At 44.4% G+C, this 19,690-nt stretch overlaps 1 protein-coding gene across 1 annotated transcript in view; it reads left to right on the forward strand.

Moving 5' to 3' along the window:
* The window catches only part of USE1 (unconventional SNARE in the ER 1), a 194,929-nt gene extending 177,017 nt beyond the window's left edge, over positions 1 to 17,912 (forward strand). Inside the window, exons 7-8 of the mRNA XM_082273953.1 lie at positions 17,119 to 17,281; positions 17,562 to 17,912. Coding sequence (XP_082130079.1) covers positions 17,119 to 17,281; positions 17,562 to 17,744 — 346 coding nt within the window. The 3' untranslated portion in view covers positions 17,745 to 17,912. The remainder of the gene's footprint in view (positions 1 to 17,118; positions 17,282 to 17,561) is intronic.
* The last annotated feature ends 1,778 nt before the right edge of the window (positions 17,913 to 19,690 follow it).

Here is a 19,690-nt window from a genome sequence, read left to right on the forward strand (position 1 = left end):
GAGGAAGGGAGAGGGACAGGGGAAAATGGCAATGTGTTCAGACATATGTGACTCATTTATTTTTAAATAATGATTGTATTGAGAAATTAAATTTACATTTAAAAAAAAAGTTTAAACAAAAAATGTACCATTTTAATTAAAAAAGAAGGTAATTTTGAATTTGATGGCAGCAACATGTTTTAAAAAAGTTGAGATAGGACCATGTTTACCATGTTGTAGCATCACCTCTTCTTTGAACAACACTCTGTAAACACCTGGGAACTAAGGAGACCAGTTGCTGGAGTATTTGAAGAGGAATGTTGTCCCATTCTTGAGTGATATAGGTTTAAAGAATAAATAACTTGACACCATAACGCTAAGAACTCCCAGAAGAGCTGAAAAAAATTATTCAAGTCAAAGTAGTCACTGTATAATCCAGACTGGATGATTTAGAGCATGGTTGTCCAACCTTTCGGCTTCTCTGGGCCACATTGAGTGTGGAGAAATTTTCTCGGGCCACATATAAAATATATACTATAGTTAAGGTATATAAGTAATAAAACGCCACCGTTCTCAGTGGCGGGAGGATATTCCGGAATTGTCGGATGAGGTGTGGCAAGACGTCCTTCCGGAACAAATACCTGTTGTTATCTCCTCTAGGGATAGGGTTATCCAATTGAAGCTTCTTTACAGGGCGTACTATACCCCAGTACTCCTGCACAAAATGGGTACATTGCCTTCTCCGCTATGCTCCAAGTGTAATGCTGCTGATGGTTCATTTTTTCATATGTTCTGGGACTGTCCACCTGTCCGGGCCTTTTGGTCGGAAGTCACAGCTTTTATTGCAGATATCTCTCAGTTATCCAATATTTGTAGCCCCCTTCGTTGTCTGCTGGGTTATGTGGATGACGAGGACGTCCCTGCCCGTACTAAATTGTTTCTCCGCTTGACATTCTTTTATGCTAGGAAGACTATAGCTACTAGATGGAAGTCTACTGCTCCCCCTGACGTTCCATTATGGATTGCTCTCATTAATCAGGCATTGCCTCTGTATAAAATGACGTATGAGGCCAGAGGCTGCCCCAAGAAGTTCCGGAAAATTTGGTCTTTTTGGGTGGACTCTGACCGGACTGCTTCTTCAGTTTCTGACTAGGGTTCTATACTAATGGTACGGCTGACAGCTATGTATGTTATTTTTGTCATGGCTTTTGTTGTGAAATGGAGTCTTGTGTGTGTCTTTTTTGGCTCCTCAATTGACATGGTTCTGATTATTTCTCTGTTCTGTATTGTTTTGTTTGTTCAATAAAATACCTTTAAAAAAAAAATAAAACGCCACCGTGCCATTCCCACGCCGCCTCCCCCCCCCACCCCCCCGCACTAATTTAACACAACTAGAGGATGACCAATGAAATTGAATCAGTATACGGAGGTTTACTTCTTCTGAGAGATATTAAAGGAACACTCTAACCACCATGACCGCTTCATTGATTTGAAGTCATGGTGGTAGGAGTCAGAAACACTGCACATGCTGGCATATATACAGTTATGTGCTGGGGGATAGTTGCACCCCTAGCACATATGACTTAGGCAGCCAGAAAATGTACATGTATGAACAAGGACATGACATATTATTTACAAAACACAACTAGTTATTAAAAAACATATTGCAACAATTTACACAGGCTAATGCCTTTTCTACTTATTTTGCAGACTGCTGGTGGTTACTGCTGGTGGGTAATGCTGGTCATGCGGGTACTGCTGGAGGTAGCAGCGGCTGCAGTAGAGAGCAGAGCCGCTGCTTTCTGTATGGCTCCTGTCACAGGCGTGAATGTATTTCATGTCACTCCGACCTGTGACAGAGCCGGAACTATACAGGAAGCAGTGGCTCTGTCACTGACTACAGACATCCTAAGTCTCCCGCAGCAGCCGGGAGATCGCATGGCGCTTGCAGCCTGAACAGTGCCCATCCAATGCAGCCTGTTCAGTGCCCATCCAATGCAGCCTGTTCAGTGCCCATTCTATGCAGCCTGTTCAGTGCCCATTCTATGCAGCCTGTTCAGTGCCCATTCTATGCAGCCTGATCAGTGCCCATCCAATACAGCCTCACCAGTGCATGCCCATCCAATGCAGCCCGATCAGTGCCCTTCTAATGCAGCCTCGCCAGTGCATGCCCATCCAGTGCAGCCTCACCAGTGCGTGCCCATCAAATGCAGTTGCAGCCTCTGCCTACAGTTGGTTGGAAGCCAATGTGGCCTTGCTCCCGACTTGACTCCCTTCCTCCGCAGAAAAAAAATAAATTGTCAGGGGGCAGTGGGCCGCATTGGCTACAGTTCTGGGCATGCCTGATTTAGAGCATAAAGCCCTTTTATGACAAGGGAATCTTCCAATTGTACAAACAAACACAACAAAGAGCACAAACCCCTAGTGCATTATCCACAGCACTTTATTAAAAGATGTAGAATAATAGTATATACTCACAAAAGGAATGATAATAACAGCGTTGCAAAATATCCAGGAACCCAAGTGTCAGCCCTACCATGGAACTCCTCTTGTTTGAATGGATATCCTAAAGCCAGCTGACACATTTCAGGGCACATGCCCCCTTCCTCAGAGCAAGGCTGACATGTTCATCTTCTCCATTCCCTTATACCAAAAGAGCTATTCACGCCCCCAATCAGGAGAGGAGGGAGGGGCTACAGAACATGTGTCAACCCCGAGGTTACAACTATATAGCACCATCCACATAAACAATTATCAAAACCCAAGTGACACAAAATAACAGAAAATATGTATAAAATTAAATACAGGAATAAAGGACTCTATGTTCCCTTATTATTCCCCATATAAAGGGAGAGCACTTCTTTTCCTTTGCTTTTTATATTTCGCCTGGTAATCCCTTTAAATATGTAATTCATCTGTGCTGTGACTCCTGTAATAACCATCCAAAGAGGGGGGCCTATACTACAGTTATTTATACTTTGTACTGGTGTCTCCACACCAGCCTGAGTGTTGGAGGGCAGGCTGACACTAACTGGAACACATGTTTGCCCCTCCTGGCACTGGAAGTTCGGCACCAGAAGTGTAATTTGATTTCAATAACAAACCCCCGGGACTGCTTGGATGATACCAAGAGGGAGCCGGGCCAGAAATGCATAACTCTGTTCCTGCTGCCATCAGCTCACTAGGGGAGTGACCCAGGGGCCAGATTTATATATCCTAACTGGCTTTCAGCACACCTAAATGAAGATTTGCTCTCCCTTGATGAAAAAATAGGACTAAAATAGCAAAACCTAAATAACCTAAATAAAACAAAAATAGAAATGTGATCATGATTGTGGTACAAAAACTTAATTGTGTCACATGATTATGAAAAAATACAAATGATAAAATCTCATGTAAAAACATATCTACTAACTAGAAATACATGTATGTTTAATACATGAAAAATCCTTGTTAATTCATTACAGTGCATTGCGAAAGTATTAGACCCCCTTGAACTTTCCGACCTTTTGCCACATTTCAGGCTTCAAACATAAAGATATAAAACTGTAATTTTTTGTGAAGAATCAACAACAAGTGGGACATAATCATGAAGTGGAATGAAATTTATTGGATATTTCAAACTTTTTTAACAAATAAAAAACGGAAAATTTGTTCAAGGTTCAAGGGGGCCAAGGGGGGCCGAATACTTTCGCAAGGCACTGTATGTACATATAAAATAAATGAACAGTTCAAATACATTGTATATTGTAAATAAAAACTTGCTAAATGTGAAAAAAATAATATATATATATATATATATATATATATATATATATATATATATACATATTCACACACAGTGTATATCCACAGTATATGCATAAAATATTTAATAAAAAGCTCCAGAGGTTTAACCAAAAGTTAGCACTACCTTCTATTGTCCCTCTTTTGGGGGTTTTGATTAGATGGTGAATATAATTTTTTTTTTTAGATTTTATTAGTTGTAGATAGAACCTAAAGAGTACACACATTGTAGCTATGTCTGGCTCTCATTTAGAGCCTACAACGATGTGCAGAGAGGCTAGACCAAAACAAATATATGAGTAACAAAGTACAGTAAATTTACGTTATCTGGGACACTACTATGAAGGGGAACCTAACAATGACTAAAAAGCACACGGTCATAAACTAGCATAGAACCTGTGCTGTTTGAATTGTACCAAAGATAGAAAATGCAACAGGGGCTCAACGTTACAGGCCTGGTGTGTATTGTCCATTTTGGCTTGGCTTTGTTTCAATATGCGCAAACCATAATAGTACGCCCAAGACTATCCTTTCTTCCTAAGGTGGTATGTCTTCCACCTGAATGAGGACCTGCATATTCCTACCATCCTTATGGCTTGCTCAAAAGCATTAAATGGATAAATCTCTTCATTGCTTGGACATTATTAGAGCCTTTAGGATCTACTTCAAAGCAACTGCTTTGATCAGGAATACAGATTCCTTATTTCTCAGATTCCAATGGACCTCACAAAGAACACCCTTCTTCCAGGTCCACTGTTCGATTTATTAACAACTAAAACGAATGCTTACACCCTCAAGAACAAATCTCCTCCTGTACTTTTATGCCCACATTCCACAATCTCAATAGGAGTTGGAGTTTTGCAGTATCAGGCCTCAGTAGCCCAGCTTTGTTAGGGTGCCACCATGTTCTCTGTTTAAAGCTTCTCAAATTTCAACAGCTTTCGGACGCAAATTTCTTGCAGTGACACTGAAGTTGGGTCGTTTTGGCCCTTATTGTTGTTGGGCCTGTTGGCATAGTTCTGTTTGCTTAGTTGTTGCCCAACCTTCTCATTTATTGCTTGCGAAGTAATTTCAAAGTCTATTAATACTTTGTCTGTGTCCTGTGGTCTAAAATTAAGATACAAAGAATTTTGACTTTCCTGTAAATTCCATATCTAGGAGTACAATACAGGACGCAGTTCACCCTCTTTTCCTTTCCTTGATTACTCTGCATTGGTTGCTCCAAAACTGAAGACTTAAAAAGTGAGGTAGGGTTATAGGGAAGGCATCAAGGGCTCATGTCCTTGAAAGCTTTACTAGTATCCAGTCACCTGAAGGTGCAAGCCTATAACCTAGGATCTATGAATGCATTGTCTGTGTCCTCAACTGTACGCCAAGTTATGGAATTTACAGGTATGTAAACATTTCTGTTTCTTTATCGTACATCATGGGACAAAGAGCAGCCATATTCATTACTATATGGGTTATACGCAACCTATAGGTGAATGGACACTGGCAACCAATCAAACAGGAAGTCCCCCATATAACCCCTCCCATACAGGAAGTACCTCTGTTTATTCACCAGTGTCTTAAAGGTGATGGTCATTGTGGTGAAGCTCCCCACATTTTTGTTTTTTTCAAAGAAGAAGACAGAAGATTATGCTACAAACCCCGATCAAAGATCTCTGGTTCTAAGGGGATTAGAAATCAGATCCATCCAAAAAAGCAAGGACTAAAGGGATGGTACCTGAGCCTCGGGAAAGGAGACACAAGGTTTTGCCTGTAATGTTGTCCTTTTTAGGCACTGGACCCTGGGATCCAGACCCTTGGTAAAATCAAATCCCAAGGGCGCTCTGGCAGGGTGCTCTACAGGTCCAAGGGAGTAGCCCCTCAAAACAAGGGGACCCAGTCCTTGAAGGTCGGCAAGTGACAAAAACTCACAGTGATGGGTAAAGATCGGGTTCTTGTTACAAGACAGAATCCTGCGGCAGTCCACTTTAAAAATATTTGTAAAAATATTTTTATGCACTGTTTACTTTAGGTATAATAGATACTGAGTGGCATGTTGGGTCTCTACAAGAGACTGGAGGTGTATTCACTATGTCAAAGCACACCTTGTTTGTTTAAACATACTTTGCTCTCTCCCTGTGCAAAACAGTAGGTGTATCAGCTGTGTCAAAGCACACCTTGTTTAAACAAATTGCTCTCACCCTATGTTGTTCACCTGAAACAGTAGGTGTATCAGCTGTGATAAAGCGCACCTTGCTTGCTTAATCTGCTCTCACCCCATGTTGTTTGGCATGCAGGATTTCGCCTTGGTGCGAAATCACCCGCGTATTCATCTTCTCAAGAGGCTCCAGATCAGGCAGTGACTCCAGTGGTGTGTCTGTGGCGAAGGATTGTCCGCACGTTGGCGTGCATGCCGCGCATGCGCAGTACAAGCGCAAACGGCACGATTTCTTAGGGAAGTGTTTCCAGTGTGCAAGCCTCTGTCAGAGGCTGGAGGGAATGCAGAGCAGCAGCAGCTGTGTGCGTGAGACACTGTGGGTGTATGTTCACAGGTATGGGCAGGTTCTGTTACTTTGGGATAATTCAGTGCTGTTTGTGATAATCTGTATAGCTTGGCACAATCCTTGAGTACACTAAAGCTAGTACCTTAAGTTTGTCTTGCCTAAGAGCAATGTCCTCCCGAAAGAGGAGTGGTGGGGGCACAGCTGGAAGGTCAAGCTGAGGTTTCCACTTCTGAGGAGTCATTCTCGGCTTCTCAATTTCAGAGATTGTTCATTCAGTCTCTCACTGAAATGGTCCAGGCTGAATATAAATTACCTACCTTAGAGATGTATGAAGTCTCTTTTTCCTCTCTAGGGTCATTGCGCCCTCCTAAAAGTCCTCAGGCTTTTCCCTTACAGCCGCTCTTGGAGCAGGTAATGTATGCTGATTGGGACCATCCTGCTAGGGTTTTTGTTCCTCCCAAAAGGTTTTCTTTATTGTATCCTATGGAGGAAAAATTTACAAGAAAATGGAGTATACCTACTGTGGATGCTGCCATTTCTTCAGTTAACAAAATGTAACTTGTCCTGTGGACAATGCCCAGGTTTTTAAAGATGCAGCTGATAAGAATTTGGAATCTTTGCTAAAAGCCTCCTTTGCTGTTGCAGGGTCTACAATACAACCAGCAGTGGCAGCTATAGGAGTTTGTCAGTCTTTAAAAGACCGTATTAAACAAAATTCCAGGACGGTTCCTTCTCACGGAGAGTCTGTGGAAGGTTGGCACATCTACCTAGAATTTTGTTTCGCAGTAGATGCTCTTAAAGTCTCCATACAACAAATGTCACGGGTTGCTCTTTTGACAGTTTATATGAGCAGAATCCTGTGGCTAAAAAGCTGGTCTGCGGAATTACCGTGTAAAAAGTTGCTTGCTGGTTTTCCCTTCCATGGGGAACACCTATTTGCAGATGATCTGGATAAATATATCCAAAAGATTTTGTGGAGGGGAAGAGTGCATTGCTACCTGTTAAAAGGAAAAGCAAACATCCTTGTTTTAAAATTCCCAGCACTCAGACTCCCAGTGCGTCTAATCCCAGGCAGTTGCAACGGCCCCAGCTGTCTGGATCAAGAACCAAGCTTTCAGGGCAAGGGCAGAGGAAACCCTGGACCCAGAGACCTACCAAGTCTAGCTCTAAACCTACCTTGTGAAGGGGCACCCCACTCAGTCGGGTGGGGGGAAGGCTGCTATTGTTCTCGGAGGTCTGGGTAGAAATAACTCAAGACAACTGGGTTATTTCCAGTATCTCATGGATACAAACTGTACTTTCGGGTGTTCCCGCATCCTTGGTTTGTAAAGTCAAAGATACCTGCAGATCCTCTAAAAAGATCTCTCTTTCTGGCTCTGGACCATTTAAGGTCCCAAAGAGTGATTACAGAGGTTTGAAAGATTCAAGGGTTTTTACTCAAACCTTTTCGTAGTCCCCAAGCCAAACGTAGACATGAGACCTATTCTGGATCTCAAAGCAATGATCCAGTTTACAAACATTTGTACTTTCCGAATGGAGTCAATTCGCTCAGTCATGGGCTCCCTGCAGGGAGAGGAATTTCTAGCATTCATAGACCTCAAGGATGCATACCTTCACGTGCCTATTTTTCAGGCCCATCAAAGTTTTTTACACTTTGCAGTAGAAAACTGTCATTTTCAGTTTGTGACTCTGACCTTCGGGTTGGCCACTGCTCCAAGAGTGTTCACAAAGATCCTAGCTCCAGTATTGGCTGCTCTAAGGTCTCAAGGGATATCAGTGATAGGATATCTAGATGATCATTTACTAATAGACCGATTGGCTTCAGCTCTAAGCCAGAATGTGTTCAGTTCAGTTTAGTTCTTAGAACGTCTGGGTTGGATTCTGAACTTGGCAAAGTCAGCATTACAGCTGGTCCAGTGTCTGGAATATCTGGGTTTCTTTGTGGAAACAATACAGGCAAAGGTATTCTTGCCAACAAGAAAGGTCATAGACCTGAAGGATTTGGTTCGGTCCACAAGAAGGAAAAAGTATCCTTCTGTACATTTTGCATGAGGTTATTAGGGAAGATGGTGTCCTCATTCACAACGGTCCCCTATGCTCAATTCCATGCCAGACCTTTACAGAACAACATTCTCTCAGCATGGACCAGAAAGGTCCAGTCCCTTGATGGGTGCATGTCTCTGATACCAAAAGTACACCAGAGTCTGTTGGTGGTTGTTAACCAGAAATGTAGAAAAATCCTTTCTTCCAGTAGTCTGGAAAGTAGTGACTACAGATGCCAGTCTCTCCGGTTGGGAGCAGTTCTGGAGGAAGCCACTGTCCAGGGAAAGTGGTCTTGGGTAGAACAGAGTCTTCCTATCAATATCTTGGAAATCTGAGCAGTTTGTCAGGCTTTAAAGTACTGGACACCCAGACTTCTGGGTTACCCTGTCAGGGTACAATCCGACATTGCCACGGCTGTGGCTTGTATCAACCATCAGGGAGTCAACATAAGTCGGTCAGCCCAGAAGGAGGTGGATCTCATCCTATCCTGGGCAGAGAAATTTCTCTGTCGCTCATTGACAGACGTAGTCCTCGTTGATTAATAACAACTCGGGTTATACTGCCCTCCACAGGAGCAGGACTAGACAGGAAAGAAAACGTTCTGGCCACACCCTAGGGGCAGTCCCAGAGGGTATATCCTCTCACTTCCTGCTACAGCAAATCAGTTTTTTTCTGTCTAGTTAGGAGTAAGGACCTAGATTCCTTGCTAGGATCTTTGGTCCTGGCAAGATTTTTTTTTAGAAATACTTTTTTAGACAGCTTTTTTTCTCCAGTGTTCCTGTGAGATCTTCAAGCAAGTACGCTGAAACTGGGCGACGGGCTGGATGTTGAGATCCAGTGGTCACCCCAGTTCAGCCTACGAGCTCCGCGCTGGGTCGGCCGCGACATAGTCCCACTGGACGGGGACTGACCCTGCGAGTTAAACGTCTCGCCTGGACGCCAATGACCAACAGAGTCACGGCGTCCGTATTGGTCGACAGCCCCCCCCACCCCGGTGGAGAGGGGTTCTGTCAGGAGTTGGCGCCCGCCTGGTTCCGGTATGGTGAGTAGAATGTTCCCCCTCTCCCCCTGCCGGGTTTGTTGGTGGACGCGGGCCCCTCTCTGGGATGGTCGGACACTCGGTTTTCTGGGTCTCCCCTCTATCCTATAACAGGTCACAGATCCCCCAATTTGAGTGTGATTTTTGTGAATAGAAACCAGGAGGCTTGGTTTGGGAGCTGACTATCTAAAGTCACTATATGACTGTAAGGGTGACTGAAGTCAGTGGCAGACTACTAAAAGGCATTACTATTGAGGTATAGAGGTATCCTACCTGTCTAGTGTGTACACAGGCCGATGCCTATGCCTGAGTTACTGCAGCCACAGATCGCCATCCCTCCAGAAAGCCGGTCACTTCCACAGGCCACACAGCCTCCCGCAGGCCGAGGACACCTCCCGCAGGCCGAGGCACTTCCGCAGGCCGCACAGGCCGAATGCACACATCCCGCAGGCCGCTGCTAGCTTGCAAGCCGCCGCTATCCTACACAGGCCGCCGCCATTTTCCTGCAGATCGCACGAGGCCGCCATATTGGCATAGCCTCGTGTCTCCAGTATGGGGGCGGCCATGTTTGAGGTGACCAAACACCTCGTGGAGTAATTGGGAGGCGCCGGAAGGCGTGTAAAGGGGCGGAGCCGCCTCCTTGGCCCAGGGAAAGCAAGCCAAAGACTTCCTGTCTGTAACAGACAGTGCTGGAAGCAGTTTGATAAGAAACTTCTGTGCATCAGGTGAGCCTTGGGGTCTCTCTCTCTCTCTCTCTTTCTGAGGGGTCCAAGCAGGTAGACTGAGGGGCGCTACTGCGCTGGGGGACTAAGTTAAAAAAAAAAAAAAAAAATGCAATTATTTTTTTTGTGTTTGCTGGCAAGTGTCTTGTTACATGAACCCTGCCACTCATGTATCCCCACCTGATCCCCTCGGGGTGGCCGCAGGACCCTCCAGTACCCCACTTTTAATTGATGCATTATCAGCAGTTTTGGAGTCTTTGGTATCCCGGGTGGAGGTAGCCTGTCAGGGACGGGGGTCAAGAAGAACGACCCCCGCCTACCCCTATATCATCTGATACTTCAGATACGGATTCTGAGCTTGTCATTGCCGGGAAACCTTAAATCTTGAGGTTACACCGGCAGAGGTAGCTGAGTCTCATATTCCTTTTTTGGTACTAGCAAGCCTACCAAAATGGTGAGGGGTTTCTCTTGCCCAAATGGGGTCGTCCGTAAACGAGCCTCTGCTATTTCCAAACGCATTGCTAGGCGCTATCATTTTGAGGAATCCCTCATTACAAAGATGGACGGTACCACTAATAGTGGACTCACCGATTTCCAGACTAAATAAAGCCACTGTTATCTCGTTGGATTGACAGAATGGGCCCCACCCATCTCTAGGGTGGGGGGACGTCTTCACCGGTTTCCGGATCCAGGGCTTTCCAGAATCCCGGATAAAGGGGTTCGCAAGGTCATATGGTCGGGATACAAGATCGAGTTTCGATCACTTCCACCGGTGCAATTCTTCCCTTCCAATATTCGACATCCCCGGGTCGCTTAAAAAGCTTTGCGGGGAACAGCTTGATGCAACAAGCATTGGTAGTTCCCATTCCTTGGAGGAGTTCTAGTCGAACCTGTTCACAATGCCCAGGAAGAAGGGCTAGGTGCGTCCAATTCTGGTCTTGGAAGAGATGGAGTCCATCCATACAGTGGTGGCCTCCCTGCATCAGGGGGATTTCCTGGCGTCCATAGACATTTAGGATGCCTATCTTCATATCCCCATCTTCGCAGGACATCAGCGTTTTCTTTGCTTTTCCCAAAGATCATCCCTGGTTCCCACCAGGAGACTGAATTGTCTGGGCCTAATTTTGGATACATTCATACCCGAATTCTCCAAAGAGGAGATTCTTCTCATATGGAATCGGAATCCCGATTCCCTGGACAATCGGATCCGATTGAGCGAGCAGACCAGGGAGGCTCTGGTCTGGTGGCTTCGGTCTCCGATGCTCAGCCAGGGGAAGTCATTTCTTCTGATAAATTCCAGGTTACCGATAAAGGTGTTGGAACTGAGAGCGATCAGACTTTGTCTGATTTACTGGACCGAGCAGCTCCAGGGCAGTCCGGTTCGGATCCAATCGGACTATGCCATGGTCATGACTTGTGTCAATCACCAAGGGGCACCAAGAGTGCCCTGGCGGCCATAGAAGTGGCCAACATTCTTTATTGGGGGAACAGTTGTTCCAGTTCTCTCCGCGATATTTATCACGGGGGTGGACAGGCAGATTATTTCAGCCGTCAGATTCTGGATCAAGAGGAATAGTCCCTTCATCCAGAGGTATTTCACCAGCTGTCCCTTCATTGGGGCACCCCGGATATGGATCTGTTGGCAGGTTGGCTCAACAGGGCTCGCGCCCGCGATCCTCTAGCGGACGCAGCAGACGCGCTGAGCGCCCAGTAGGGGAAGTAACAGCTACTGTATGTCTTCCCCCCTCTCAAGTTACTGCTGAGATTTCTCCGCAGGATAGAGGTGGAGGGAACTCCAGTTATCCTGGTAATTCCGGGCTGGCCTCGTCAAGCCGGGTACGCCGACTTGGGCAGGCTAGTCGCAGACGCTCCTTGGAGACTTCTTCTCAGGGAGGATCTGCGGTCTCAAGGACCGATCTTCCATCGTGCTTTACAGAGAGCCTGGATAGCTCAGTCGGTAGAGCATCAGACTTTTAATCTGAGGGACCAGGGTTCAGGTCCCTGTTCGGGTGGTGGCTGTCACCTACCTGTGAGGTCTTTGAGCTGCTGATCAAACAGTCTTTATGCACATCTGCCTTAATGCTCACTGGCCCAGAGAGTTGAAATGTCCTAGGGGACATAGGCTTCCCCCTTGGAATCTGCGCCAGAAAGAAAGGTGGCTGAAGGTGATTGCTTGACCAACAACCCTCGTCTAATGCAGCTTACCTGGGCTCCAGTTTAATGTCAGCTTCAGTTATTCCTACTCTAATTATAGCAAGGAAAGCGACTTCTAGCAAAGTCTATTATCACACATGGAAGACTTATATTGCGTGGTGTGAATCGTTGGGATTTCCCCCACGTACCTATTTGGTGACTCGAATTTTGGCTTTTCTGCAAAAGGGGGTTGAGCAGAAACTATCCTTGAGCACTATCAAGGGTCAAGTTTTCAGCGTTAGCAATCTTCTTTCAAAAGCCGCTGGCTACTCATTCCTTGGTGCGGAATTTCATCCAGGGGGTGCGGCACTTGGCTCCGCCAGTGCGCGCGCCCTTACCACCCTGGGATCTTAATTTGGTTTTGTCGGTTCTGCAGAAACCTCCCTTTTAAAATATCAGGGAGATTCCCTTGCTTACATTATCCCAGAAGGTGGCCTTCTTGGTGGCTATCACTTCTGCACGCAGGGTGTCAGAACTGGCTGCATTATCATGCCATTCCCCATATCTTGTGGTTCATAGGGATAAGGTAGTTCTTCATCCGAAGCCATCCTTTCTTCCTAAGGTGGTTTCAGACTTTCATCTGAATGAAGATATTGTGCTACCTTCCTTGTGTCCTCAGCCCAATCATCCTCGGGAATATGCGTTGCATTCCTTGGATGTGGTTCGGGCAATCAGGGTATACCTGAAGGCTACGGAATCGTTCCGTAAGACGGATTCACTTTTTGTGATCACGGATGGCCCCAGAAAGGGGTTGCCTGCATCTGCCGCGACTATCTCCAAGTGGATCAGACAGACGGTGGTACAGGCTTATTCGATTAGGGGTCGGAATCCTCCGTTCCCTGTTAAGGTGCACTCCACTCGAGCGCTCAGTACTTCCTGGGCCTACCGCCATCAGGCATCAGTGGTCCAGGTGTGCAAGGTAGCTACCTGGTCGTCGGTTCATACCTTTACAAAATTTTATAAAGTTGATGTGATGGCATCGGCGGATGCCTCATTTGGCCGCAAGGTTTTGCAGGCCGCAATTTGAGGAGACCGGTGGTCTACCTCGAGGGTTTTTTTCCGTTGGAATTTCAGTTGAGTCTCATCGTGTGATTGATGAGCCTTTAAAACTTCTAGTTGGCACCGGTCTGGCCTTCTAGATTGGATTTTGATTTCCATTTTCCCACCCCTCATTTGTGGTACTGCTTTGGGACGTCCCGAGTGGTTATTAATCAACGAGGACTACGTCTGTCAATCAGCGACAGAGAAAAATGGATTTTTGTAAAATCTTACCGTAAAATCCTTTTCTCTTAAGCTCATTGACAGACGTAGTACCCGCCCCTCTGTTTTTGAGTTGGGTTGGGTTAAATTCTCTAAACACTGCTTTGTGACATAACTGATTTGCTGTAGCAGGAAGTGAGAGGATATACCCTCTGGGACTGCCCCTAGGGTGTGGCCAGAACGTTTTCTTTCCTGTCTAGTCCTGCTCCTGTGGAGGGCAGTATAACCCGAGTTGTTATTAATCAACGAGGACTACGTCTGTCAATGAGCTTAAGAGAAAAGGATTTTACGGTAAGATTTTACAAAAATCCATTTTTATTCCATGCCTATATCAGCGGTTTTCTTTCCAGGAATAGAAAACGGACAGTCAGACTTTGAGTCAACAACAGATGTTTCTGGGGGAATGATCCTTACACCCCAAGATCTTTGCATTGATCTGCCAAAGCTGGGGGATCCCAGATGTTGATCTGTTGGCATTAAGGTTCAACAACAAGTTGAAGAGATTTGTGTCCAGGACCAGGGATCCACTCACAATCTGAGTAGATGCCTTGGTGACTCTGTGGGAGGAATTTTCCCTGATTTATGCCCTTCCTCTGGTGCAGCTGCTGCTGCATCTTCCACTTCCAGGTAGAAGGGAAACCAGTAATCCCATTGGCTCTAGCATGGCCCAGGAGGTTTTGGTATGCACAAATTTTAAAATTGGCAGTGGCAAGGCCTTGGGTTCCTCCACTACGTCCGGACCTGCTCTCTCAAGCTCCAATATTTCACCCTGCTTTAGAGTCTCTAAATTTGATGGCTTGACTATTGAAGCCTTGATCTTGAAAGAGCTGGGTATATCTGGCCCTGCAATCTCTACCCTGATAAATGCTAGAAAAACAGTCTCTAGAAGCATTTATTACAGAGTCTGGAATTCTTACATTTCCTGGTGTGAGGCCAGGAAATGGCATCCCCACAAATATATGATTGGGAGAATTCTAGCCTTCTTGCAAGCAGGGGTTGATATGAAATTAGCCTTAGGCACTATTAACGGTCAAATTTCAGCCTTATCGCTGTTTTCCAGAGACCGAATTGGCAGCTTTTTCTTGTAAAGAGCCATTCTTGATATTACATCAAGATAGGGCGATTCTACGTCCACACCCAGGTTTTTTTGCCCAAGGTGGTGTCCACTTTTCATTTAAATCAGGACATTATACTGTCTTCCTTCTTTCCAAATCCTCAAACAGCAGAGGAAAAGTTATTACATTCTCTTGATGTAGTACATGCATTTAGGATTTAATTGAAAAGTTCAGCTCAGGTGCATAAGACCAACCTTTCGTTCGTGCTGCCGGCAGCATTTAAATCTACTATTTCTCAATGGATTTGCCAGGTTATTGACCAGGCGTATGGTTTAAAAGGGAAAGTTCCACCTTTTCCGGTAAAGGCACACTCTACCAGAAGAGTAGGTGCCTCTTGGGCAGTTCGCCATCAAGCTTCTTTGGCTCAGATTTGCAAAGCTGCAACTTGGTTGTCAGTGCATACGTTCACTAGATTCTATGAAGTGGATGTTAGGACCCACGAGGAGTCTGCATTTGGCTGCAGTGTTCTGCAGGCAGCTATGTAGATCTTCTGCGGTCTGATGGCGGTATTTTATGGTATCCCCCCCCTCCCCTCAAGTACATTGCTTTGGGACGTCCCATATACAGTATTTCACAAAAGTGAGTAAACCCCTCACATTTTTTGGAAATATTTTATTATATCTTTTCATGTGACAACACTGAAGAAATGACACTTTGCTACAATGTAAATTAGTGAGTGTACAGCTTGTATAACAGTGTAAATTTGCTGTCTCCTAAAAATAACTCAAAACACAGCCCTTAATGTCTAAAAAAATGGCAACAAAATTGAGTACACCCCTAAGTTAAAATGTCCAAATTGGGCCCAAAGTGTCAATATTTTGTGTGGCCACCATTATTTTCCAGCACTGCCTTAACCCTCTTGGGCATGGAGTTCACCAGAGCTTCACAGTTTGCATCTGGAGTCCTCTTCCACCCCTCCATGACGATTTTACGGAGCTGGTGGATGTTAGAGACCTTGCGCTCCTCCGCCCTCTGTTTGAGGATGCCCCACAGGTGCTCATTAGGGTTTAGGTCTGGAGACTTGCTTGGCCAGTCCATCACCTTTACCCTCAGCTTCTTTAGCAAGGCAGTGGTCATATTGGAGGCGTGTTTGGGGTCGTAATGTTGGAATGCTGCCCTGGGGCCCAGTCTCGGAAGGGAGGGGATCATGCTCTGCTTCAGTATGTCACAGTACATGTTTGCACTCATGCAGCCTCAGACCATGACACTCCAACCGCAATGCTTGACTGTAGGCAAGACACACTTGTCTTTGTACTCCTCACCTGGTTACTGCCACACACACTTGACACCATCTGAACCACATAAGTTTATCTTGGTCTCATCAGACCACAGAAAATGGTTCCAGTAATCCATGTCCTTAGTCTGCTTGTCTTTAGCAAACTGCGGGCTTTCTTGTGCATCAACTTTAGAAGAGGCTTCTTTCTGGAATGACACCCATGCACAGCAATTTGATGCAGTGTGCGGCGTATGGTCTGAGCACTGACAGGCTGACCCCCCTCACCCCTTCAACCTCTGGCAGCACTCATACGTCTTATTTCCCAAAGACAATCTCTGAATATGACGCTGAGCACGTGCACTCAACTTCTTTGGTCAACCATGGTGAGGCCTGTTCTGAGTGGAACAGTGCTGCAGCTCAGTTTCAGGGTCTTGGCAATCCTCTTATAACCTAGGCCATCTTTACGTAGAGCAACAATTCTCTTTTTCAGATCCTCAGAGAATTCTTTGCCATGAGGTGCCATGTTGAACTTCCAGTGACCAGTATTGGTGAGAGAGAGCGATAACACCAAATTTATCAAACCTGCTTCCCATTCACACCTGAGATCTTGTAGCACTAACAAGTCACATGACACCGGGGAGGAAAAATTACGAATTGTGCCCAATTTGGACTTTTTCACTTAGGGGTGTACTCACTTTTGTTGCCAGCAGTTTAGACATTAATGGCTGTGAGTTATTTTGAGGGGGCAGCAAATTTACACTGTTATACAAGCTGTACACTTACTACATTGTAGCAAAGTGTAATTTCTTCAGTGTTGTCACATGAAAATAAATAAAAATGTGAGGGGTGTACTCACTTTTGAGAGATACTGTAGTAATGAATATGGCTGCTCTGTGTCTTGTGATGTAAGATGAAGGAAATATGGATTTTTCCTACAGCTTTCTTGGAGTACATCATGGGACTCAGAGGTCCCCCCCTCCCCCCGTCTGGGATATTTATTGCTTGCTACAAAACTAAGGTACTTCCTGTATGGGACGGGTTATATGGGGGGGACTTCCTGTCTGATTGGTTGCCAGTGTCCATTCATTCACCTATAGGTGGCGTATAGTAATTACCATATAGTAATGAATATGGTTGCTCTGTGTCCCGTGATGTACTCCAAGAAATTGATTTTTACAGGTAAGCTGTAGGAAAAATCTATATATTTTTTTTTTCTAGTTAAGCACTAGAAATATAAAATGTCATTGTAATTAATACCTAATTTACCTTTTAGGGGCTCCCTTTCAAATGACAAGCAGTCAGAGGTAGAGATTGATGCAGTGTTACAGCATCATCACAACATGCAAGAAAAGTTAGCAGAAGAGATGCTGCGCCTGACCCGGAATCTTAAAAGCAACTCATTAGCAGCACAAAATGTCATTAAACAGGATAACCAGGTACTGTGGGCACATAACCATTGCACTGAATGTAATTTGTGCAATTTGCTAATACTTGATTGTACACTTCACTTAATTTACCACGTACATGGCTTATTCTACACTACTGTGTTTTTTTCATGTTCCACAAATGTTCCACATATGTGTTGTTACTCAAGTTTTATTTTTGTGCTTGAAAGTGAACTAGTTTACCACTTTTCCCCCTTTATTGCCTGAAGCTGCTCTTTTCTTCCCACAGTAATTGACTCAAATCAGTGACTATTTGCTTCGCTTCTTTCAGACACTATCTCAGTCTTTGAAGTTAGCGGACCAGAACTTTGAAAAACTAAAAACTGAATCTGATCGCCTCGAGCAACACGCCAAGAAGTCGGTCAACTGGATCCTATGGATCATGCTAATCTTTGTCTGCTTCACCTTTATTAGTATGATCCTCTTCATCAGAATATTCCCCCGTCTCCGATAACCAATATCATCATACTTCAACCATGTTCTCTCTAAAATAAAAAAGCAATAGACTAGATATGTACACCATATATAAGCCCTCATAGAGCTGTTAATGTGCTGTAAGCTTCAACTTGTTACTTCAGCATATTAGGCCTCATTGTTTAATGGCTACAAAAGAAAATTTATATTTTTTGGAAATTGTTTAATGAACATCCTTAAGGCCCCTTTCACACTTGTGCGACTTCAAAGTCACGCAATTTTACTGCGATTTTGCCACCAGTTTGACTGGGCTTGAATGTCTTTGGCTTTAAAACGCTTCAAAATCGTGCCAAAGTAGTGCAGGGACTACTTTGAAGTCGGTGCGACTTCAAGTCGCACAGATATGTATGGTACTCATTGTAAATAATGGAGAACGACTTGTCATGCGATTTTACAGTCCCAAATCGCATGACAAGTCGCACAAGTGTGAAAGGGGCCTTACTTAGTGTTACTAAACTCACAACAGTCAAATCTGTGTATAGATGCAGAATAGCATGCTTGATATTTTCCCTGTGTAACTTAAGTGATTAATCCTCTGCATTGTGTAAAAAGGCTGTGTGATCCTGTATGCACAGATCCTCCCCTCCTGCAAGTTCACTCTGAACAAGTCCAGATAAGCACAGTAAGTGTAATTCAATTGAACATGCTCAGTTTGGTCTCTAATGCTCAGAGAACACTTCCTGGTTTTAGCTGCTCTATTCAGGTCACATGGTATTAACATCACACATTTGGGCGTGTATACAGATCCTAAATCACAGCCCAGTACCTCCCTCCTCCTCCATGCCCAGTAACTAAAAAAGAACACAGTGGGTGGGATGTCACATCTTCATTGATGATTTTTTTTTTCTTTTTCTTGGGAGGTTACATGTGATCAGCACAGGGCCAATCAGCACTGTCCAAACATGTTCAGACAGAGCCTGATAGGACAATCATGAAAGAAAAGAAAACTACTCCTGCAAACTATCAGCATTCACTGATACAAGTCACAAGATTGCTCTAATTGCTATGTACGGCTGATGAAAAAAGGTGTTTATCTATTTATACTTACTAAAATAATTGCATTTCCATGTTCTGTGTACTGTAAGAGACCAGATATAGTGAATGCAGGATCTGGGTTTAGTAACACTTTATTAACTGTATGTCATATACAGCATGTCAAATTGTGCCTTAATAGCTTTAAACCGGAGTTCCGGGCAGATATAAAAGGCACAAATAAATGCAACTCTATAATCATTAGGACATCATTATAGGCATATTTTTTAATAAATACAAGTAGTAAGTACCTGAATTTGACTTGATATATATATATATATATATATATATATATATATATTATTTCTTTTAGGAAGGTATTTGGATTCTTGTACTCAGAACTGTCCAGGAACTGGATAAATCATATGCTGCACCAATGCAGCCTGTTTTGAAGTCATCTTGTAGCTGTGGTATTCTTTTGAGCTGTTGCATTGTGACCCAGACACAAAGCTTGCAAAGGAATCGACAGATGAGTGATGTACATTATACACCTTCACTTCCTCATTTACACGTGAGAGTGGTTTGGCAGGTAGATTTTTCTTCTAGGAGACATGTTGAAGTATTTTGTAGTCAGTAGTAACATGATTTGGAGTTAAAGAAGCAGGCACGTGGCCATCAGACTGATGGGTGTCATCATCTTTGTCCTCTTGCTGGAACTTTTCACATTTGTTGGCTGCCTCAAGAGCATTTAAGAGTGACTACTTGCACATAGAGAAGGAGATATTGCTGGCCAGAGGTCAGCAGAAAAGCACATAAGTCACTGACCTTGAATAAGCATGCAGATCAGGAGTTGTGACTTCATTTGCTGCATGCTTGTTCCAGGTCAGTGGCTCTGAATGCATTGAACTGAGAGGATGAGTACCATATTTGGATGAGTACCATATTTCCAGGCAT

The sequence above is a fragment of the Pelophylax lessonae genome (assembly GCF_965119305.1).
Source record: "Pelophylax lessonae genome assembly, chromosome: 1".
Classification (NCBI taxonomy): Eukaryota; Metazoa; Chordata; class Amphibia; order Anura; family Ranidae; genus Pelophylax; species Pelophylax lessonae.